We start from the raw sequence: 24,216 nt of genomic DNA, 5'->3' as shown, positions 1-24,216 counted from the left end.
AAGCAATTGAAATGCTTTGGACTAGAAAGCTCCATGAAAGGCTGAGAGGTTTGGATCAGTGCGAAGCGTCTGCAGATTATGTCGCACTGTTTAGAACATCAAACAAACACAAGGAGGTCTATCAATAGAGACTCTTTTACCAAACACGCCATCACAACAACAAGCCAGCGAGGCTCTGCAATGGTAGAAAGAGGAAATGGGATCAGATGGGAGGAAACAAATGTTTTCATGACTGAAAAAGTGGAAAAGAGGCACTAAACTACTATAGATTGTAAATCTGTATGCTTAGCTTCCACCCAAAAAAAGTTTCCCACATACAAAGACATCACAGTAACTGAGCCAGAGGCAACTCCAGTAGTCTTTATAACAGATAGTTGACTTTGCAGCATTTCAGATTTTCCTTCCACATTTTCCCAACAAACTGTGTGAGTGCTTTTTGGAGGGAGGTCTGGCCACTGGTCTTTTGGAGAGGCAGCAGGTGATAATGGTACCCAGGTGCAAACATTTACAGGCTCTGTTTTCCCATCCCTATAACAGCAGCTGACCCCCCTCCCCCTCCGCCCACTCTCACACAGGCAGGTTCAATTGGACTGCCAAGCCGAACTGTGCCTGCCACCATCACTCTACTTATTCATCTTTCTGTCAGTGTGTTTAAAGAATCAAAGTAGAAACAACCTGCATGAGCACGAGTTCACTATCTCTCCCTTCATCAGAGCCCCCTCCACCCCCCAACTGAGACAAATGCTTCCATCTGTATGTGCGCGTGTGTGTTGGGCATTCACCTCGAGTAAATGCAATTTATTCCTCCACAGTGGCAAAGCTCCACTCCTCCTGTCAGCTTGCCAGGCTCCCAGTGGAGGTTGACAGGCCAGCTGCCAGCAGAGGCCATCTCGACCAGTTAAAGGGACACGCGTGTCACATTTCCCATGATCACGCTGACGTTGTCAACCTGACATACCTTTAACAAGGCACCCATAACTAACTCTATGTCCCTTCACTGGGAGAAGCAGAGTAGGTCCAGGGACCCAGAGGCTGTCAATCAAAAACAAGCATGCACAAGCACACTGACTTGCACAAAAGTTGCACCTTTGATGCACAGGCTCAGCCTTTGGCCTTAAGCCTGCATCTCTTATTGACTCAGGGCTTCATTACACACACAGTGAGCTTCAGTAATCTCTCTGAAGCTACCCTACACACTCAGACTACAAACAAGGTAGCTGTCAGTCTGTATAGTGTTCTACCTAATACATTACTTGAATAGCAGGCGTTTTACAGGTAGAGCCTCGTTTTAAGTCAGCATAAATTTGCCTCTACTAAGCCCATTGACTATATTTTCTTTGGTCCTTGGTAAATCTTGGCAGTAGGCTGATTATTTCTTCCCAGAATATCTATGAGTCCTCCTCTGACCCATGGTGATTAGCACGCAGACTAGCTACTTTCTGAGATGGATCCCTGTTTTTCAAAGTAGCCCAAGACACGTCTTATCCATTTATCTGGTGAACAATAAAGTTCCAGGCACATGACATTGGGTTCAATACAATGATCCATCTAGCACTGCCATCAGGCCAGAGTTCAACTCATGTTTTAATGCATCCCCAAACTTTTTGTGAGTTTTTTGGCTCAAAATTACTTTTCCATGTAAACATAGTCTGGTCAATGTCAACCTATGCATCTGTCTGCATTATGAGGAAAAACTGTGCTTCTCTTACTTAATTGATCTTAACAATATGCAACAGGTAGAAATATTGGGATGCCTTATCTTACCTTATTTTGGTTATTTTCCAAACAATCTGGGCACACTATTGCATTGAGTAGTTTCAAAGTACCTGTTAATGGTGATACATTTCAACCAGTTCTCCAAGTACCACCATCAGGCTGAAGTTGAGATTATATTTTAGGCACACTCATGTTTTGAAAGCTTTTGTCCACTGTGTCTGTAGGTCAAGAGAAACCCCAATGAATGTAGTTTTTGCCAGTAAAATCAGCCACTATTTTGAGTTTTGTTGAAAACATTTTCGGTATTTCCCAGCTGAGTCCTTATTCTGTTTCGAGGCAGCTGTCTTATCATATTCGAGACTTCACCAGAAAAACAACATTTGCACAAATAATGACAACAGGGAAGTAGTGTGACCTTGTTATAGTGCAGAAAGACCTCTTATAGAGCTTTCACACCAAAAGCCTGAGTTCGACATTGCACAGAGAAAAAACTAGTGCTGTGCAAGTTGCAAATGGATACGTTCAGTTCACCGTTCACCAAAAACATGAGCACGTTCAGTAGAGAGAGTAGCTGCGCTCTTCTGACCAGCTGTGCGAGCTGCGAGTTCAACTAAATTGAACTTTCATCCCAGATATGCGGAGTTATGATGACAACAATTTTACTGCAGGAAAGAATGGAGGAAGTAAATTTTGTGCATCTCTCAATTCAAACAGTTTTGTAACTATTCTGCAATACTACTGATAGCGGTGTAAAAAATCTCAAGCAAAAAAAAAGACTGGACAGAGTTACCAGGTTAGCAAATTTATGAAGTGATTATATTCATTATAATGTAGTCTGTAGCATCCTAGGTAGCTACTTTGTAGGATTAAGTGCTGCTCTCCATTCCACTCACTCCCTTATGCAAACTAGTAGCTCTTGCCTATTTGGTGTAAAACTAGTGTTGGGGCAATTTGGGGACTTGTTGGGCATGTCATCCTGTTGATAGTCGCCAGATCAGTATGAAAATGGCGACACATACTACAAATTCCAGTGCAATTGTGCAATATCTTAATTTCACCCTAAAAATTCCATAAATTACATTTGGGTCAATTTTTATTATGTTTATCAAGAACATCACAACATTCAAAAACCTACATATAATATGACTTGTGGTATTATATAGTAGAGTACTATATGTAGAGCATAGGACCTTTTCGTCAATCTATCTATAGTTAACATCACATGTTCAAGACCATGGGCCAACTGGGGATTTTCAATGAAAACATGTACTCTAAAGTGAATGTGCAATATGCATTATTTACTAAAAATGACAATACAGTTGAATAGGCTTATTGGTTTCTTATAGTAGTGAGAGAATAGTTTTAAGATTCCTGCAGTTCTGTCAGGAACACTCATGTTACATACTGCAGACTGCTTGGCTGCGACAAAGTCAGCAGTAAATATACAAACAGGACATCAGCCACATCTCTGCAATTCTTTCTCCAATCATGTAAAAAATGCTCACAAGCCCTTGATGTACCTGTGTGCTGTGTGCTTTGCTTGATGCTCTTTTGCTTGCCCCTCCGGATTTGCCGCTGGCAGCTACATTTTCGGCATTTGTTTTGGGAGAAATGAGTCTCTGGCAGAACTTCTCACTGTGGCTGCTCAGTGATGCATGTCTGTTGCACAAACCATTGCTGATCTTCTAATTATCATAGATGCTGGAGTGAGAAAATGAGCTGTGGTAGAAATAGCATGACCCAATGGCGCCTCTCGGATTTGCATTATCATAGAGTATGCTGCTGTTTGCCTTGCTGTGTGATTAATTCATGTGTGTATCATTAATGCAGGAATGTCCAGGGGCAAAGACAAAAGCTCGGTCAACGTGAAATGAAACACAGGAGCAGGCTGTTAAAAATTGCGCACACATATGCACACGCTCACACACAAACCGAATCTTGGAGCTAAAAACACAGTGTGACTTATCTGATGCCCTTGTTTTGAGAAGTAGTGCTCTGTTTAAACCAACAGAAACAATGATAGTTGACCCTCTGAGAGGGAAGGTAGCCACGGGGCCAGTTTAATATGCAGATGAGGTGTGGGACTGCTGCACACTGCAGGATTTAGATGCAAAAAACAGAGAATTCTCTCTTTCTCTCCATTCATTCACTCTCTTGTTTTCACTTTCCCTCCATTCCCTATTTTTCTCTATTAATTTCATATTATTTTTATTCTCTGTTGTGCTCATTTTCTCCTTTGCTTTCACCTGCTTTCTCTCTCGTTTCTGAGCTCTATCTTTTTCTCTTTAACTGCTCTCCCTCTCTCTTTCTCTATTTTGTGAGACACAACAATCACTCTGCACTAAATGCTATGGGAGCCAGAGGTAGAATAACAATGGAATATTCATTCCAAAGTTATAACACAGAGCAGCTGGCATACAGGCAACACAGCCCTAGGAGATCTTCTAACTTCACTGCAGCAGCAGGCGAAATACAGTTTGGGAAGAGGCAGATTTAGGAAAAGTGAAATGCAGGCTGCAGTGATTAGAGCTGTGCATTTAAGGGACACTACCACTCATATGACTCCACTGCTGGAGTAGAAGCAGGGGACTGGTGTTTGCTGAGTTAATGGTTTGAGTATAGGCTTGCTGACAGCATCGAACGCTTGATTTACACTGATGAAAAAAACTGGGAAACGCTCCTATGAACATTGCTATGTTTTCAGCCATCTCTGTAAATGAGACCAGCGCCCAATGTGTGAAGATATTCATTTACCTAAGCTGCTTATATGTCAACCACCAGCCAAGACAGATACCGTACAGCATGAATCCTGGCTGTCCTGGTCTGGGGTTGGTGGCCGAGCAGTGATGTGCCACGTGAAGCACATTTACCCCCTGGCTGTGGCTCTTTTTTAAAACTCCCTGGCTGTTCAACATGCTAATAAGCGTGACCAGTTTAAGCCCCACCGGTTCATTCGGCACCCCGGCCATGCTATCTCAACTCCGATGGCGTGCCTCGCAGCTGTGGGGCTGAGTGAGATGGGGACAAATGTGTTTGTCTGTGTGGGGAATAGAGAGACGCGGAGAAAGAGACAGAAAGAAAGCAGAGAAGGAGAGAAAAGAGGAGGGGAGAGAGAGAGAGAGGCCGACGGGGCAAGAGGGAGAAATGTGGTGGCAGCATGTCAGCTTCTGATAAGGGCATTAGTCTGCCCCCTGTGGGTCGGAGTGAGAGACTGACACTGCAAGCGCTCACACATACATGCACACACACCTCTCTCTGTGGATATCAGCTTTGCTGTCTGGGACTAGTCAACAAAAAATAGATAAAACCTGCACATGGCAAACATCAACAACTAAACTCTCAATCACTGGAGTCGCTCTCTGAACTCCTTTGTCCAAACCTACACATAAAACACAGACACAGTTATTCTTACATACACACAACTATTATTCACCAAATGTGTAAGACAAAAAAAAAGTATCCCTTCATGTTGTGAATAGAAGGAGTCCAGAGAAGCGAGCCAAGGCTGTTGGGTCCTGTGGGATTGACGCCTCTTTCATGTCAGGCATGGGATCCATCCTAAATGGAGCAAGGCCTTTTATTTACTGAGCTAATTGACTGCAGAAGCGCATGTGGAGCCAACTCTAAACAATGCCCCAGATCTTGTATTCATAAGTGAGTGTTTGAAGGACACAAGATAATCCCGACAGCTTACATTATGGAGAGACTATGAACTTGGGCAACAGCAGTGTGCTCAATAGTGCTGCAACATTAAAATTATGGATTACTATTTAACAACCGTTTGCCATGTTGTAACAATATTATGTGTCACAGCAGGCCCGCTGCAGCTATGTCAACACCGGGGCACGAGGATGATTCATCGATGAGAAAGGGGGAGGGATAGAAAATGAGGTGGAGGGAGCGGAGAGAAAAAGAAGGAAGGCACTAATTTGGAGCAAGGAGCTCACCAGAGGACACAAGACAAGATCAATGGTGGAGAATCACACAGAAGCCACAGCTTCAAAAAAGAGAAACGGACAGATAATTCTCTGTGAAGTCTACCACTCATTACCATTGGTAAGCGGGTGCGAGGAGGAGGATGAGTGTGGGCTGTGGCAGATGGATGACAGGGAACCATGGAGCTCCAGGCAGAAATCTCCAGAGCCTTTATAAGAGCTGGTTAGTCGGAGCACAATGGCCACAGAAGAGTCTGTGAAGTGCAGTGTGTCAAAGAGGATAAAATACCTGACCGTGCGTGGACAGTAGGAGTCTTGGGACAGAATATTCTATTACTGTATAAAGGCAGAGATACAGCATGTTCGAAGGTATAAGGGGCACTGATACTGAGAATAACAGTCTTCAGATCATCTGTCAAACTGTAGCAGGAATCAGCTCCAATCTTGTTTTTCTCTTATCTTCTTCTTTCCCTTTTCATCATCTTTTCTGTCCTCTATCTGTATGAACTTAGGAAGTTAGGGGTAATAAAAATCAAAGTTCTGCTATCAGATTTGGAGCTACTTTATATGTATTTAGAAGCAGTGACATTTAAAGAGCGGAGACACTTCTACACTACATTTGTTTATTGTGGTCCATCAACTGGCTGTCTGCCCCCAACGTCAGACTGCATAGCTCGCCCTAAGCTGCGTGTGACTGACAGAAAAGGCCGTGTAGGACTGTGGGTGTAGCCTGAGTGACAGGCCTGTGGCTAAATCTCCTGTGCGACCTGGGGACTAAGAGGTGGCCAGGTGTATGGGTGTGATTGGTGAGGGCAGTAAACAGATTATTTCTTTTTCCTGGCAGCACATGCTTTTTGTGCAAATGCAGCCCCCACAAGCCCAATCTAGTCCTATTATGGCCTTCAATGACTCCAGTATATGATAGTGGCTATACAATGGCCTGATTCCACAGATGCTGGGTGGTAGAAACAAAAAATAAGAATAACAATATGCCGTTTTAGCCTCTGTAGTGTGACATGCTGGAAGACAAGCGATGCAGCATATGAGACACCACACCTCACAATGCTTTGACATACAAACAAGCATTTAAGACGTTTTTTTCCCATTGTTCACCAAGAGTGATAGCTCTGGACGCAAGATTGATTGCATCTATGGTGAGTTCAGGGACACAGAGCAATCAGAGCACTTTAAACTACAGCGTTACTTTTTCATTCAGTCTAAGTGGTGAAAAAGTTAAATTATTATTAATAATAAATATTATTTATTATAGGAAAGGATCCTGTCCTCTTCTTCTCACCCATAAACAAATTCAGGCTACAGGTTTTGCTGTACAGAACTCATCAGCCAATCAATGGACACCATGATGACTTTGATGAATGAAACTCTAGACAATGTTGTTCCCTCCTCCTTGACATTGTTCTCAATTCTTTCTCCTTGTTTTCTCTCATTCATATCCACAGTCATATTAGAATACAAACCAAAGGAAATCTATCTAGGATGTAATAAAAGCATTAAACTACACAAATATTACAAATGTGTCATAAAAAAAGCTTAAAGTAAGAATATCGAGAAACAAATATGTGAGATTGCAGCATATATACAGAACATGAATGTGTTCTACTTTGGTACAGGAGACCATACAAATGGAATATTTTGTGAAGAATATGTATACTTTATCAAATGTTTTCATATTAATAATGTGCAAAATATTAAAATATGGGTATGTGTAGTACTAACTGGCCACATTATCAAAAACTAAAGATGGCACCACATAGAAAACATGACATTGTGAAAGCTGCATGCAAATGGTTTTATATTGTCATCATTAATGAAAGTGAGTTATATAAATCCAAAGTTGCAGTAGCAGTATTAGTAAAGTTTAGTTGGTTTAATTGGTATGATCATTAGTGTAGCATTAGTGCAAGCCATAATCGTTTCCGCAAGTTAAAGTTTCAAGTTAATTTGTCATTTCAGCCATAACAAATACAGCTGAAAAATTAAATAATATAAATAAAATGATTTATAAAAATAAAGTAGAGCTAAACAAACTATTGGTTATGCCGCAACACTAAAGCCATGTTGGTTTCAGTGTTTTAGATTGTTGTCCAAATTGCACTTTGTGTAGACACACTTGGTGTCTACATTGTACTGCTACACATTACTGCAATGGATAAAAAAAACTCCCTTACCCCAGCTTTCCTGTGGGCGACAATGCCATATTGATGACAGAAGTCAGAAGAGACCAGTAAGACTTGTTCCAGCTAACGGGGGGTGGGGGGGTGGGTGTACAACAGCAGAGAAGACACATTGCTGGAATCCACTCCTGTCAGCTAATAACTAAGGGTATAATGATTAACCAATTCAAATCGACACTCCGGGCTTAATGTCTGAAATATATGTGCATTAATTTAAATAGCTTGAACTGGGCTAATGCTAAGAGGGAATCAGAGCTGAATCTGCAGACTTCTCTGTATTAGAAAAGCTTAATATGACAGGCGTATTTTGGCTTAAGTTTAGGGCCTACAAGTGCCATTTTCTTCTGTAAGCCAAGAGAAGCCATGCTTACCCTATTAGTCAGGCTATTATTGTCATTTTAATAAAAAGATCAAATAATTTCCCTTGTCATATGACAAATATCTGTATTTTTATCTTGTTCTGGTGGCCAGCTTTTACCCATTTTTTACAGACAATTTCTTCAAATTACAGAAACAGCATCCTTCCGGATTGCAAAGTGTGCAATTGTTGGTAGGTTTGTGGGGTGAAGAAGCGTACTGAGCTGCGGTACAGGCATTTATGCCTGTTAAAGGGAAGCCAAGTGAAGTTGGCAGTGTGGGTGTGTGCTTGATTGCATCTGCTAGGGTGGGACTAATTACTCCCTTTTCATTCTTAATTGTATATGGAGTTTGGTGACCTCAAGTAGTTCCCAGCATACACTGTAGCTCCATCCACCTTCAACCTGATGCCACTTTCCCATCATATGGGGTGGATGGTAATAAAAGGCAATATTCCTTTTGACTTGGTAGCGTTCCTGTAACCTGACAACTCTAGACGGTTGCAGAGTTAACTGTGTGAGAGTGAAGTGACAACATAGCATTATGTTCATTAAATCTCAATTACTTTGAGTGATATGAGACGTACATGTTTGTTCGGTTTTCAGGCACTATCCTGTTACTATTAAGTGCCAAGTCGGATATATCGGAGCTTTCAGAAAATTTTCCAGTTGTAATTAGTTGACCTGGATATTGACGTGACAAGTGGAAAACTGGTAATTACTGTAACTGCGATATGACATGGATGCGACATGAGCAGAGGCCTAATCAGCCAGAATACGTGAAAACACCTGTGTGTGTGTGTGTGTGTGCACAGCCTTTACATATACTGTTGTGGCACTGTGAAGCTGTGAATGACCAAGATTTAAAAAAAAGCAAACAATATATATTTGACATATTTTGTTAGTGTCAGTGCAACACAGACTAGATTGTTCCATTTCCAGAGCAATGTGAGTTATGGACCACGATGCTAACACGATAGACCAGAGGTGCTCAAATACAAGTCTTAGACGTCCGCTTAGCAAATTTACAGCGCATCACAGGTCCAGTAAGGGTGCATTCAGTTATGATATTTAAGTTAAATAAAACTCCCGAACTATGGACATTTCTGCATTAATTGGATTAGTGACACCATCTTTGTGTAACCAAATCCAAAGGTGTCATGGCCAGGTGGAGACACTGATGTAAGTGTTCATTAGTGAGTGTGCTGCTGAGTCCTTCACTGTATTCAATGTTGAAAATGTTGATTCGCAGCAGTATGTTGAAGCAAACATAGTGAGGATGTGAAGGGCCATCTTCTGCAGACAAGGAGCATCTTCAGCAGGGACCTTTTTGTTCAGAAAGTGACAGGGTCACAGTGGGCTTCCTGTAGAGAGAGTTTCTTAGAACACAGTCAACTCAGTTTGCAGAGAAGCTGTATTAACCCACGGGCAGATTCCCTGTGCTTCCATCTAGAATTCTGTGACATTTCTGACAAGTAATGGGTTTTCAATGCACAGTAGCTTGTTGCTGAAGTCCTCAAAGCCAATCAGCTTTTCCAGGAATTCTGCATGGTTTGGATGGGGATTTTTTTTCCACTGGTTGGTTCCAAAAAGTGGAAAGTGCAGCATTCCCTCACATATGTCAAGTGTAAACACCTCCAGCTTTCTCAGACATGATGTCCCTCACTGTGTTGCCTCTGCCCTGAAGCTTGACATTAAAGTCATTGAGGTGCGATGTTAAATCTGTCACAAATGCAGCAGCTTTCATTTTCTCTTAGTTTTGCCAGAAATACACAAACATTTTGGTCTTTTGCGTTTTTTTTGCTCAGGAAGAAAGATTTGAAGCTCTGTGCGAATGGCCCAAAAACGCTACAGCACTCTGCCACCTCACTTTATTGTGAAGGAGCAAACCATCAAAAGTTGCACCGACCTCTGTCAGAAATGTGCGTGTGATGCTGTAGTGCAAGTGATGCCTTCAAATTCCTCCTATCACACGGAGGAATTATGCAGTGATATATCAGACCAGCGTGGTGAGAGTTTAAGCGTTACACCAATCCCCTCTTTTTCCCTGTCATGGATGGTGCTCCATTCATGTTCCATGATCCATCCATGGCAAGTGAGATGAATTGTGCCCTTTTTAAGCCATCACTTTCTGGAGCAAATCTTCAGCAAGAATCTCAGTTTATCTTGCTGCAGAGGAATCTGAGAGTGATATCGGATTTATTTTCTCTTTCATTTCATCCTTTTGCTTTCCTTCTAGCATGGGCTCCATCACATCATTCATACACTCTTTTAATAATTCAGTGTCCGAAAAGGGCTTCTTGTGTTTGCCTAGGACCCAGGCTACTCTCAGTGAAGCCTCCACTGCCTGCTCTTGCTGTGTCATTGATTTTGGAATTACTCTGCTGGAGGCTTGATATGACGACTTCAACTGGTTTCGTTTTGTAGTTCTTATGTGTTCCGGGGTTAGTTTTGTTCAAAATGGACATCTGACAACAACCTTGCTAACTGCGGCGATTAGCGGGTGGCTGAATGATGACAGATGAGATGACGTGATAGCTATTTGTCACTCGAAAATGGTCCAGGTCAGTGAAATTTTATTCCCGGTCCAATATAAATTGTATTTCAGTCCGGATCTGGTCCAGGGACCGCCTGTTGAGTATGTATGCAATTGTTTTTTTAAAGCAGACATTTTGACTTGTTATAGTAAGAATAGCACAGGTGCAACTAATAACATTACAATGGCCTCATTCCATTGAAGTGTCCCAGTAAGCCATGACAGTGAGCCAGCATGCACAATACCAAGGTCCTGAAACTGGAACACCTGAATGGACTGCTGCTATGATTATTAGTTTTATTAGTCACACCTGTATTTTTCCTGCTGTCACATTTTATTTACATTATTAACATTTTATAAAAATAACATTTTGTAACAATGAAGTAAATAAAGTAACTGACTAAATGAAATAGGCACAACCAGCAGGAATCTATCAATCTATCCTCGCTGCTGTCGACAGTACAGGCTGCTGGTGGGGATGTGTGGGGTGTTTTTGTGGCAGAACACAGCAGGGTCCTTGAACCAATTAAACATTATTTTAATGCCACAGCATATCTAAATATTCAAAGGCTTACAGTGCTATTTTACAAATTATATGTGAAACAAAGCTTTCAATGATTGCCTCTTTAGTCAAAACATAACACAGGAATCAGTCATAACATTAATACTTGAGTAGGGATTATGCTTCAGAAAATTGATATCCTATATAAACATATTTGCATTTTAAAGGGAAAGAAAGTCAGCACTGTAATTTAGAGAATAAACCTAATCACAATGGAGTTGTATTGTAATTATCTTTTGTCTGACAAAATAGAGCATTAGTTCATGGTGCCTGTTCGAGCAAGTTTCGGACTTTATAAAACAACAACCCCCCAACAGACAGGACATGACGCAGGAGGAATTTATAGATACTTATCTATTATGTAGGATTATAAATGTTTTAACACAGCATTGTGTCCATCGCTTGATTGATGGATGTGGTAATGAAAGCAATATAAAATGTGTAAAATGTGATCACAATATTGTCATATGAAAAAAAAAATCATATCACCCTCCCACATGAATCACATTTTTCTAATTCTGCATTTCCAGGAGAACGATGTTCAAAGCGCACAATGTCTAGATAGTTCCAGGGTTATCAAAGTGACTTATTATGAGATTATGATTTTTATGAGTTTCTGTGTGTCCCATGACGATCTCAATACTGATTCTGAACGTATTGCACTCTGCCAAGTATTAAATGGTGAGATGTGGTGAAATGCATTTCGGAATTTTCTTTGTCATGAAATCAGGAAAATATTAAAATATTAAAAATGTCAGTGTAATGAGCGGCTTCAATACAAAATAATTGACCTTCAGAAAACTATTCAAAGTCTAGTCCTGCAGCTAGGTGTACCAAATATTACTATATACAGAATACAGATCTGTGAGTACCGATAACAAATCTTCATATATAAGCCTGGAGGAATGTAATTCATGCTCACTGCAACAGTGTGTAGTAACTGTGAACTGACTGAGAAAGTGACTTCTTTAGATTTAGTGTCTATATTATCCTACCTCGAGGGTTATTGAGTGCAGCTTCAGTGGCCTTCCTTCCCTCTCCACAGTGGCTCTGGTCAAAAGGGAGACACTGCTCCCCTGTCCCGGCCACTACCTCCAAGTTGCGAGATGGCTCTTTTGGCTGCCCTAGGTTCCTCACCCGGTACACTCTGCGACTGCTGGTGTCAGACACGTAAAGAACCTCCCCCATTGGATCCATGGCCAGGTAGTACTTATGAGCAGGGCTGGTGCTAGTGAAGTTAATGGAGAATAACGTTAGGAAGCAAAGTCAGATTAGATGGTAGTTGTTGTATGTACATTTTCCAATGACATGCAAGTGGCAACTAGCAGTGTTTAGTAAAGTCTTTTTTCTTACTTACTTACCCAAAGTGACACAAACTGTTAGACAGTGAGACTAGCCTAATTTAGGAAATAATAATATTACTCAGTATTCATAACTAGACAACACCATCACCACACAGTGCTTGGAAGGGCTCGTTTGATTTTTTCATGACCAAACCACGCACTTTACTGATGTCATTTGCACCGAGCAAGGATGAATGATAAATTATTCCACCAAAATTCCAAACATTTTTGTGGTTGAATTACCAGCATATATTTGTGATTGGTTTCCATAACATACATTATATATTTTGATTTTGAAAGTTTTGTCAACATTCACAAATTATTCTGTGGCACTCACACCATTTAAATAAATAATTTTCTATCCATGATGTCAAGTGTCTAATTTTCTTCTACACCATACAGGCATCAAAAAATGTAATGCGTGTGTTCAGGGATGCATGAAGCTGGGGGCAGGAGGAGAACAATATGAAGCGATGAAGGTTGGGGTAGCAGTACCGGCACGAACTTCAATCTACTTTCACCCCTGGGAAAGACCACAGTATGGAATTATGTACCTTTCATACTCTTTTAATGAAACTGTCTTTTGCCTTCAGTGTTGCCTCAGGCTTAAGACTTGCTGCTTCTATTCTTTTCAATTCAATTAAATATTATTTATATAGCACCAAATCATAACAGAGGTCATCTCTGGGCATTTTGTATATAGAGCAGGTCTAGATCGTACTCTTTATAATAGCTTCTGTACATAATAGTCTGCAGTTCATTAATTACAAAAAACCTTTGACATTGTCAGGTTATTGGTTTATTGAGACTTGAACACAGTGATCGCAAAAACTGTGAGAGAGAATTTAAATTTTGCACTTTGAACATTGTAACTAACTGATTTCAAAGCAATTACTTTGTAGTGTGAAATCCATTGTCAGCTGGGTCTGGTCAAAGGCTTCCTGCCAATTAAACTCGAAGACACCCTGTAAAAGTGTTTTTCCCCATAGAGATTCAATGAAAAAAGTCTTGCAAGGGAAATTCCAATCACATTATTTCTCAATTAAAGTACATTTCGTCTTTTACAGACCTAAAAACCTTTTTATCTTTACTAAACATTTTCTCACAGGTTACTAATAGGTTGCTATAATTTTCTGTTTGCTTTGGACAGCAGTTGTACAGTGTGAGACTGTTCTGCCTCCACTAACCCTTACTCTCTAAAGAGAAAACTTCCTTCTGATATCAGCCTGAACCTTCTCGCAACCCAGAAAAAACCCCACTGCAACACAGGCCAGGGTGCTGTCAGTCATCTAGTCCATTAAGTGCATAACTGTTTACAGAGCTCTGCACTGAACTGCACATACATAATTTAAACTTGATCCTAAGAGAGTTATTCACTGAGTTCCAAAGTGTGCCACTGCTCCGCGCAGCATATCATATTTATTTTCGGCCTCTTGAAGCTACTGCAAGCATTGCACAGTGCATATAACTGATTACAAATCACTTTACCTGTCTTTTTCTCAATTAGACGCTCGCAGCTCTAAAAACATCTATCCAGTGGAAGGGAAATGAACAACAATAACAAGCACAGCACAAACAATCCCACTCTAGCCTCCCTTGTTCCTTCCAAACATAATAATAACAAAACAATGATCAGAGTTGATAGATATAGTGATCTAGCTGTTCCTGAGTGTCACTCTGAATCGACCGTCTGGGCTCTCAGATAATATTGTAGAGGACTTTCTCCCCTATTTGCTTTACCCCTCGCCCAAAGTCTTGAAGGGAAAGAATAGACAATGGCTTTACGGTGAGTACATCCCATATTGTCTCCCCTCGGAGAGCACCTTGTTTTGAAGCCCTGTTGGCTGATAGGCACTTTGCTGGGAAGAAATGTGGAGTGAAAAGCTTTGAAAGCTGAATATGGATTAATAATTAATGGATCTGACTGGGGAGAACAATAGTATAGAATAAAAGAGAAACACTAACATGCTGCTAACAGTAAAAAGCTGCTGTGGAGAAAAAGGATGAAGCGAGAGCTGATGGAGAAACCTCCAGGGCGAGGAAAGGATATCCAAAGTGCCTTCAGAAGAATCCAGTTGCTATAGGCTCAGACCAGTAGTTCCCAACCTTTCTAACGTACCCCGCAGCTCTGTCAGATTAACTGAAGTAACCCTTCATTGACACCAGCAGTCATGTTCCAAATGTGTTCCTATGAATTGATTTTTAACTCGATATTAAATAACTACTAATTATATAAAAGTGGATATAATAGTGGATGTTACAATCTTTTTTTTTGTTTAACAGTCAGTGATTAGGTCGGTTGAATTAAGTTTGTGAATGTACCTATTTCAACAATTTATCCATTACTATCAGCTATCATTTATCCATTATTGTAGCTAACTATTGCAACTGTTTATCCATTAATTTTAGCAATTTTAAAAAAAAATATGAATCATTTTAGCTATCAATTTCAACTATTTATCCAGTACTTTTAGCTAATTATTTCCACAGATTACCCATTAACTAGTTTTCATGCACTCTTAGTAGCAACATGCAGTGTTTAGGTGACTCAATATGTGGCTATATTTTTTCAGGTTTGATTTCTATTTGACCTAATTAGCTGAGAGCTACACAATCTTTCCACTTACCCCCTGGCAACTGCAGAAATACAAGTACCCCTAGTTGGGAGTCACTGGCTTAGGCTGTACAGAAGAAATCACGGTTTGTGCAAAACACACATTTACATTTTCACACTTGCAGACATATGTACACACCCACCCATATAGTACAACCATAGCACCCAGCCAGGTTATCCTTTTTGCATGGTTGGAAACTTTGGCATGCCAGAGATATGGTGTCTTGAAAAATCCTCTCTTTTCAAATCGGATAAACCCTCTCTGTTTCTCTCACAAACACCCACAAGCACACACACACAATCGGCTTGATATAACTCCAGATAGTGGCGCACATGTAGACAGACACACAAACATCCACACACACACACACCTACACACACACAAACCCTATAACATCTGTTTAATCTTCTGTCGAACATGGTGTATAGAGCTCCCACCACCATCGAGGCTCTGGGCCAGGGACGATGTGGAGGCCATACAAGGCCTCAGGCTTTTAGTCCGGCTCAGGAAGTGAGTGAAGCGCTGCATCCTCCAAACAGACTTCCAGTAATCCTCTAAAACATGAAATCCTTGACATTTTGGCTGATTTCCACTTTATAAATTTAATATCGCCTAGTGAAATTTAAATGAGGATTTGATAGATCTGACTGCAACCCGAGTATATGCAGATTTTGGGTGTGGTGGGTTTGTGGGAAAAGGGAAAGTCAGGTCACTGCAATTATGCAATTTGCGGAAAACAAACCAAGATAAAGTGCTGTGAAGTCTTTTTTTCTTGACAAATGTTCTTTGTGTGCATGTGTGTGCTTTGTGCAGATATATAAAGGAGGTGTTAATCGCCAGTTCTCACCTGTGTCTGGTGTCCCGGTTCCTGATAATAAGGGAGAAAAGAGAAGGTAAAAGCAATCATTTATGATGCTAACTAGAGACACTCTGAATTTCATAGGCTACAATGAGTCAATTTTCTCCTCATAAAGTGAGATTAGGGTTGATTTAGACGGCTGTATTGTTTCACATTAAATATTAACCTAAGGAGGAAGGTTTTTGGCATTTCCTCCCAGAGGACAGGGAAGTATCAAATACAGACACTATGAAACCTCCGTCTGAACCAGAAATATTAGTCAGAGATACAATAATAACAGAGAATGAGAGAGTAAAGTTACATAAGGAGAACACTTTACAGGACAAATGACAGAAAAATACAGAAATAGAGAATGTAGTGCCTGCAGCGCAGTAGGAGATATCATCGTCATAATCCACAGAAAAAAATATCTTTGTTTCACAGCAAAGACTTTCAGCTTCTCTCACATCCTAAAGAGGTAGATTAGAGTCTGTGATGTCTGAACCTCACAGACTCTCTCTGCTTTTGCATGAAGACAAACTTCAGAATGTATTCTACTGAGATCAAACAGATCACAACCGCAGATGCCAACCAGCACTAATGCCATACTAACCCATATCAACTGAGCTAATTTTGTTTTAATTGTGCTCAAGTCAATCCGATGTTCAGAATCCCAGTGCTTCCCCCTGTGGGAGATCCCTACCAAGATTATTCTACTCTTATCACATGCATACTCAACGAGATCATGACTCTCACTTGAGTTCCAGTATGGTTCTGGTGTATCCATCCGGATGGACCCTGCGGATGAAGTTGAAGTCCCCTACGTAGAGAGAGCCGTCAGGGCCGCTGGTCAGTGCCACGGGGGCAAACAGCATCATGTCCCGAGCGGCGCCACTGCAGCTTGGACCGCAGGGGACGCTCCGGTAAAAACCATTCCCCATCACAGTGCTTATGACAGGAGGCTGCTGGGAGAGGAAGACGTTTTCCCCGTTTCCCTTGTGAAGGATTCCTGGGGAGGAATGAATGCAATAAATACCTTAATGGCCCTGAAAACACATTTTCCTCAATCTGTTTCTTACTGTGGGTGATGGGATCCTACATGATCACAACATTTTCTGTTTTCAGTTTTGGTTATTCCACATGACAGATTTCCTGTATTTTTTGTTTTGTCTGAGCCCCTCTCACTGGTTTTATGTGGGCGGGAGTCATTTGAAAAAAGGTGATGTCATTAACTTGCACCAATCAAGATTTAGCAATATGTGAATCTAAATGCGATGACAGTTGTGGGGTTGCTTTGCTGATCAAACCACACCCACGCAACCCTGATGAGGCAGATTAGCTGAGTTTTTGAGAGTTAAACTTAAAAATAAAAGCTAACAATGTTTTTTCCTCCCCAAACTACTTCAATTGTTACACATTTAGTAATGTTATAGAGAAGTGCTCAAGATTTTAAACCATTTTTTCAGGGGCTTTAATGATGATATCTGCATTTATTGTCTTGGTTTGTTGGTAGGATGATGTAGCCTGGTCACCAGGACCCCTGCATTTCTTCTTTATTTCAAGGACCACAATGGAAATAAGTCCTGGACTTTATTGTGTTATCCTTGACGTTTTCGCAGTGGTGTGTGATTTCCTTCATGAATGTCAAATAAATTAAACTAAAAATAAAAAATGTAATGTAGCATTCTGATCCATATTTATTTGGGATACATTGTATGTGATGGAGTCAAAGGAAGCAAAACTTGGAAGGAAGTGTTGTTTCACAAAAAATAAAAAACAAAAAAATCAATTCATTTCAATTCATTTTCTGCATTTGACAATAAGGGCAAGTGTGGCAGCTAGCCTCCATGTGCCAAAAACAAAAACAAACAGAAGACAAACAAAAACAGTACACAAGTGTATTGTTTGTTCTCACCACTGTGTATGTTGAGGGCGTGGTGTTTGTCCAGAGACCACCCTCCCAGGTTTGAGGGGACCAGTTCAAATCCCTGCATCAGAGCGGTCCTCCTCTCCCATTGGATAAAGCCAGGACAAGACTCATACTCATAGCCAACAGAAACTGAAATGCAAACACATAAGAGGGCTTGATGTCATGCACAGTAATAACTATGTGCTGTAGATATGCAGTGTCTAACACTACAGTATGTACAGCAAAATGAATGTATGTGGTGGTATTTGTACAAAACTTGACAGCCAGACTTTACACACAAGCACACGCATTTCCCATCTCTCTGAAAACTATACTGTATTGAGTGGCGAGACAGATGAAAGGCCTGTAGCGAGACCTCATCAGTGTGTGTGTGTGTGTGTGTGTGTGTGTGTGTGTTTGAGAGAACTCAGTGAGAAGTGGAGGCGTAATCAGGGGGAGCCCGTCTTCATGAAGGAGCCCTAGAATTAGCTGCTTGGCCTCTTAGTTGTAATGATACACTGTGCAGCTTCCCACTACAACTAACAACTATCAACAGCTTTTTTTTTGGCTTGGCAAGATTAAATATGTTTCGTCAGTAATTTGCCACTTCAGACTTGGAATACGTTTAAAGGCAGCAGGTGACAAAGCTGTAGGGGCTCTCAAAAACATGTAAACACACAAACATGCCATTCTGAAACACACAATCATACATACAGAAAGAAAGAAACGCATGCATCAAATCATCAGCGTTTTTCAGAGGTGGAAAATAAGTGAGTACATTTACTCAAGTACTGTACTTAAATACAATTCTAAAGGATATGAGTACTTTTAAATCATGCTATTTTCTATTTTTTCTCCACTTCATTTGACAGCTTTGGTTACTAGTTACTTTGCAGATAAATATTTTACAAACAAAATGTATGGTTAACTCAAAAGATACTTTATCATGCGATATTATAGATGAGACTTCGCGACACCAGAAGTAGTAGTTAAAATGACCTCTACCTCAACCAGCCACAACATTAAAATTCTGATATAATAATTTAATAATATAATACTATACAGCTCTGAGCTAACAGCTTTATTTGGAGACATGCTTCTAGCCAACCGATGAATGTAAGGCCGATATTCAGTCTCCTTTTGGTTATCAAATATCTGGCTCTTTAGCAGCTAAATGCTACATTTACAAACTAGTTGCTAACTTCATCTGCCATTTGGAGCTAGTGTGTACTGGGTTTATCAGAGCTTTTTCACTGAAAACAGGTGCCTGCTGTGTCTGGAAACAACTTTGATGATAGTTTATGGACTGGAAAACCAAAATAATGAGCGGAAAGATACTAAAACGTAAAGCTGAGGAGAATTGCAGAGTTGGGTGATTATTCTCCGTGGTCTCATCACTAAGAGTGACCCCTTTCAAATTACACTCAGTAGTTTTATCATTTAAAAATATACATAAAAATATTGATTAGTGCCGCTTTAAGTAAAGCATTTATTCACATCACATGCAGAGTTTTAGATTGCACTGAGTGGCTGGTGGGCAAGATTTTCATTAAAAGTAACTTTTCACTGTAGGCAAGTTAACCTAAAAGTCATTCCTTAAGCAACCAAAAGATGTTTTAAATATTTTGCCCACTTTTGTTTTTAAGGTCATGTATGAAATTCAAAAAACCTCTTTAACGTACTGTATAATTAAAGCAGTAGGAGTTCAATACAGTTAACTTTGTCACATTTTAAAATTATATAACATTGCTTAAATGAATATAATGGTATACTGTACAGTAATGACAGCTTGACATGTCTGACACAAACGTGGTAGAAGAATAGCTGTCACTGTCAGTCACTGTTGACACTGATCTCTCTCAACTTGCTTCGTGGTAACACAACATGCTTGTGAATTGATGGACACTCAAGGAGAACTGGGGAGCAAAGTCAGCATAAAGACACGTAGAGATGGTGGAATAGGCAAGCAGGGACACTCACATTATGTACAAACTCAGGAGATTCCCTTTAACATGGAGAGAAACTCTCCGCAAGTACACAGGGCCAACTTAAATCTCTAAGTCAATGGGCACAATCGATAAAGTGATTGGGGGGAAAATAATGGGTCATTTGGGACACTGGGGATTGTGAAGGAGAAAAAAAAAATATAGTGTTGGATAAAAGTTCTTAGTTCAGGAACTATCTTAAGTTCATTCAAAAGGTTCATTTGTTTCAATTATGTGTGTCTTAAGCTCTGACAGGCTTGTGATCTTGTGTGTTTTTAAAAGGACAGAAACAGAACAGAGAGGCAGTGAGTTTAAATTTATATTGAAGTAAAATAAAAACACGTCTTAAAATGTAACATATTAGTATTGTGTAATTTCTGACCCTTAAAGTCACCTTGCAGCCCCCTTGAAGAACCTGTTTCATGACCTGGAAACCAATCCATCCATATCAAAATGTATCAGAAGTTGCCATAAATACATTACCGTGGGTCACTGTCCCGTTTTAAAAAAAATCTTCAATAAAACTGACTTTATTTGTGGAACAAGGCTTTTCCAGGACAAAACGGGCAAAGCAATCTCAAAGGGAAAGTGTCAGTGTTTTGAGAACTGCTCTACAACCGAATATTACTGTAGCTGTATTACAAGAAACGAAACACACATCAGCACACGTATACACACTCTCTCACAAACAATTCGCATGCACACCATAGTACATAAATGCACACTCAATATCTCACAGGTGAAAGCTTTCATTCCCCTCTGCTGAAGCCTCAGGCAATGTGTTCTCCCCAGCAAACAGAGCATGATCTCCCTTTCTCTTGCTCTCTCTAGCTATGTGTGAGCACATAGAGTGTGTGAGTACACACACACGCGTTGTGTGTGTGTCCATATGCGTCTGTGTTGCTGTGCCAACCAAAGCACAGGGAACCACTGGGGGCTGTCGGGGGTTGCAGCCCCCCAACACAGAGGGAATATCATTTTACCTTTTTAAATAACCTCTGATGAAAATAATTTCAATAGTTTCTGTGGATGCATTATTCTATTCTGTGGTGGTTCAAGTATGAAAAATATGGTAAATTTGACAGATACAGATATATGTGGTATCCTGACGTGACTGTGTGCCTTCACTTCAGCTGAAAGTTTAGAGGAGCTGCTCATAGCATCATAGCAAAATAAAGGAGCAGAAAATAGCATAAAATAGCATATTTCTTCACTTAAAATATTCCAAAACCAACAAAATTAGGCTTTATGAAAAAAGGGACAGAGCATCCAGTGGTGAGAGTGTGGCTGCATGTTATCTATACATCCCCAGGCACATTTATGCAGTATTTACACCATTTTTTATGCTGCCTGGTGGATTTTATCCTGTAAATCCAGTGTTTTCTTATTTTGATGAAACAGGAATCTCAGGGCTCTGTTTTGGTGTCAGATAGGGTGCACTGAGGTTATTTTCTTGCCTGCGCCGGTTCGGTATCTTGGTGATTCGGCGTGCGCCACAGTGGGAGGAGAAGCGCAGTAGAGGGTGTCGCGATGGCAATCTAGCGGCACACTGCAATCTTGGTGCCAAGAATGAGTGGTTCTCACGCCGTCCACCTGCTCAGAGCAGGTCGACAGCACAGCGCACTTGTGTTCCATGATATTTTAGTCACTTTATTTGGTGAAAACACACCCATATAAACCTTTCAGAAATCACACAAGCCCCTTTATTCATGTTTTGTTCATCTTTCCACTTTTATTCTGTTTTTCAACTAGCTGACATGTGATCACACAGAAAAAAAAAAGTTTTATTATATTTTATATTATTATATTTATATATGTTATGGCATTAATGCCAGTGAGGCAGAATAAAGATTAATGGGTAATTCTTATCAGCTAAGACAGGCAGCAGGTATCTGTTCCACTTGCAGTCTCTAACTGGAGTGATGTCGCTTTCTGTCAAGCCACAGTTACGCACAGCAGATCCGCTGGTTAAATTTTGTGCAACCAGCATTAGACTGTTGTAAAATAACCACAGAATCCTCTGTGATTATGTGCACATCAAACTTGTCTTTTGAATAATTATTCTAAAAAGTTTCTTCTGCATTGAAAACAGTACACACAGTTCCATGAAAAATTGTGGATCACTTAAAACTTCTCTATTCGTATAAATTAAAAGACTATTTTCAAAAAACATGCAAAAAACTACACACCATATTAAATTCTACTTACATTATATTTATGGCACTACGGTGGTATTGAACAGATGGTTATTGTATGGATCATTGTGATGACTAATAAAATCGTGCACCATTACGCACGGAAAACATGGTGAAAAGTGAATTGAACTAAAAAGAGTCATCATCTGCTCTTGGCAGCATATCTGACCTGCTGTATCGTTTTTGAAACTCTGCACGTCCTAGTCGACAATACGTGTTCTCTGAGGAAAACGCTCAGGATTCCCAAACTGTCAGCGCATCATGACAGGGAGAGCCCTGTGTTTACACGGGATGACAGTGAATGTGATTGGCCATGACTGTAACAGCCTCTAACACAGCCACCTAATATATGATAAAATAGGCTTGTTCTCGTGCCCAAGTGCACCACATGTGCACCAAAGGATCCGGTCACGAAATGACCAAAAGTGTGTTTGGCATGCCCATGCGTGTTAAGTCTTTATGTTTAAGATTTTTTTTTCTTCCAATTTTGCAGTTTTTAGTGAGTCAGCAGCAGCTGAGCTTGTTGCAGGTTTAAATATCCTCAGTCTCGATCATATTGTTTATCCTGCTGTAATGTTATTTCCGCGTTTCTGATTGAACTATAGAAAATGTATTACATCTGTCAGTGGTTTATTCTAAACATTAATACACGTGTGCGCGTAAGCTGTTGCGCACATGCACGTATCCAGGGCAGCCCCCACCTGCTGCTGAAAATACGTTCCTGCACATGCCAGGAACTATAGAGAGGGAAGGATTGGGGGGGAAACATGGGTAGAGAGGGGAGAACAAGGGAGGGTAGTGGAAGACAGGAGAAAGGTAACGGGAGATCAGAGAGAAAGGAGGAAATAACAAGCAGTGAAGAAAAGAGAGTTCAGGAGAGGACAGAAACACAGGAAACACAGTAAGAGTAGAGGAAATGGGGTAAGAAGGGCAGGGAGGGAGGGGGTTCAGCAAAGTGGGGCAACTATAAAACAGGATCAGTGGAGTTGAAGAAAGGTGAAAGATCAGGAGAGAGCTGGAGCAGATGAAATGCAGCTCTAACAGATAAGGGGAGGAGGGGATGGATCAGGAGGAGAGAGAAAGCCTAGGGATGGAGAGATGCAATCTTTGTACGACACCATACACTCGAGTGGACAAAGCTTCTGGTATACCTGCAATATCTCAGTGCTTATGGAAAGCTCCCTCTCGCAGCTCCACTGTTTGTCTACAACCTTCCACAAAGAAAAGTGAACACAGTGAGCAGAAACATTATCTCTTAAATGACCAATAGAAAGTTCAAAGGTTTAAGCCTTGATGGCATCTTTAAAATGGCTGTTTCTTGCCGTAATGAAGCAAAAGTGCAATAACAGTAACAGTTATACACCCAGTATATCTTTTTTGCACAGGTGAGAGAGGACATTGGGGGGAAAGAGACAATGGGCCAGATTTATGAAAACTTTCCATGCACAGATTTGTATTTTGCACATTTTTCTCCATAGAGCCAGTTCTGTCCAGAAGTGCTATCTCCCTGCCACCGCAGATGATTTACTGCCAGTTACACTACAGTATATTTGTAGAGCCATCCATCTTTCCATTCCTTCTCAATACAACTCTAGTTTTCTTTACTGTCAGTGCTGAAGGTACTGGAGAGGTAGTCTAAACTGCTCGCTGTTTAGACACCTGTTTAGTATGGAATATTATATCATTCAAAAAAGCGTGCTTGAAAAGAGGGTTTTGTATCTGTAACCGTAGTTTTATAAACTTGTACCTTTATGTTTGTAACTGTAAATTCTGTGCTGCAAGCTTGCATATACATACTAGCAGGCTGAACATTGTGGTGTCTGCCCTCAGTTACAGGCCTGCAAGCCTGTATTCATGACCTGTGAGGCAAAAACACTTGCGCGGGAGTGTGTGCGCACGCACACAGACTTTTGACATGTTTACTGTGTGTTACAGTTCTGTACATTGAGCTTTGTAAGAAGGAGGGGCGGGACCTTCAACTTTTGACCAATCAGCTTTGTTGGAGCCGCTACAGCCAATCCAACTTGTCAA

The 24,216-nt window shown here is 40.6% G+C and overlaps 1 protein-coding gene across 3 annotated transcripts in view; it reads right to left on the bottom strand.

Moving 5' to 3' along the window:
- tenm1 (teneurin transmembrane protein 1) overlaps window positions 1-24,216 on the bottom strand; it is a 164,862-nt gene that overhangs the window by 29,964 nt on the left and 110,682 nt on the right. For all 3 annotated transcript variants that reach the window (XM_044204925.1, XM_044204928.1, XM_044204926.1), the window contains exons 19-22: window positions 18,012-18,155; window positions 16,853-17,105; window positions 16,106-16,126; window positions 12,296-12,528 (exon numbers count right to left, since the gene is read on the bottom strand). In XM_044204925.1, the coding sequence (XP_044060860.1) occupies window positions 12,296-12,528; window positions 16,106-16,126; window positions 16,853-17,105; window positions 18,012-18,155 (651 nt within the window). The remainder of the gene's footprint in view (window positions 1-12,295; window positions 12,529-16,105; window positions 16,127-16,852; window positions 17,106-18,011; window positions 18,156-24,216) is intronic.

Source organism: Siniperca chuatsi, linkage group LG8 (assembly GCF_020085105.1).
Source record: "Siniperca chuatsi isolate FFG_IHB_CAS linkage group LG8, ASM2008510v1, whole genome shotgun sequence".
Taxonomy (NCBI): Eukaryota; Metazoa; Chordata; class Actinopteri; order Centrarchiformes; family Sinipercidae; genus Siniperca; species Siniperca chuatsi.
Note: the sequence above shows the minus strand (reverse complement) of the source record. Positions and strands in the feature narration are given on the sequence as shown.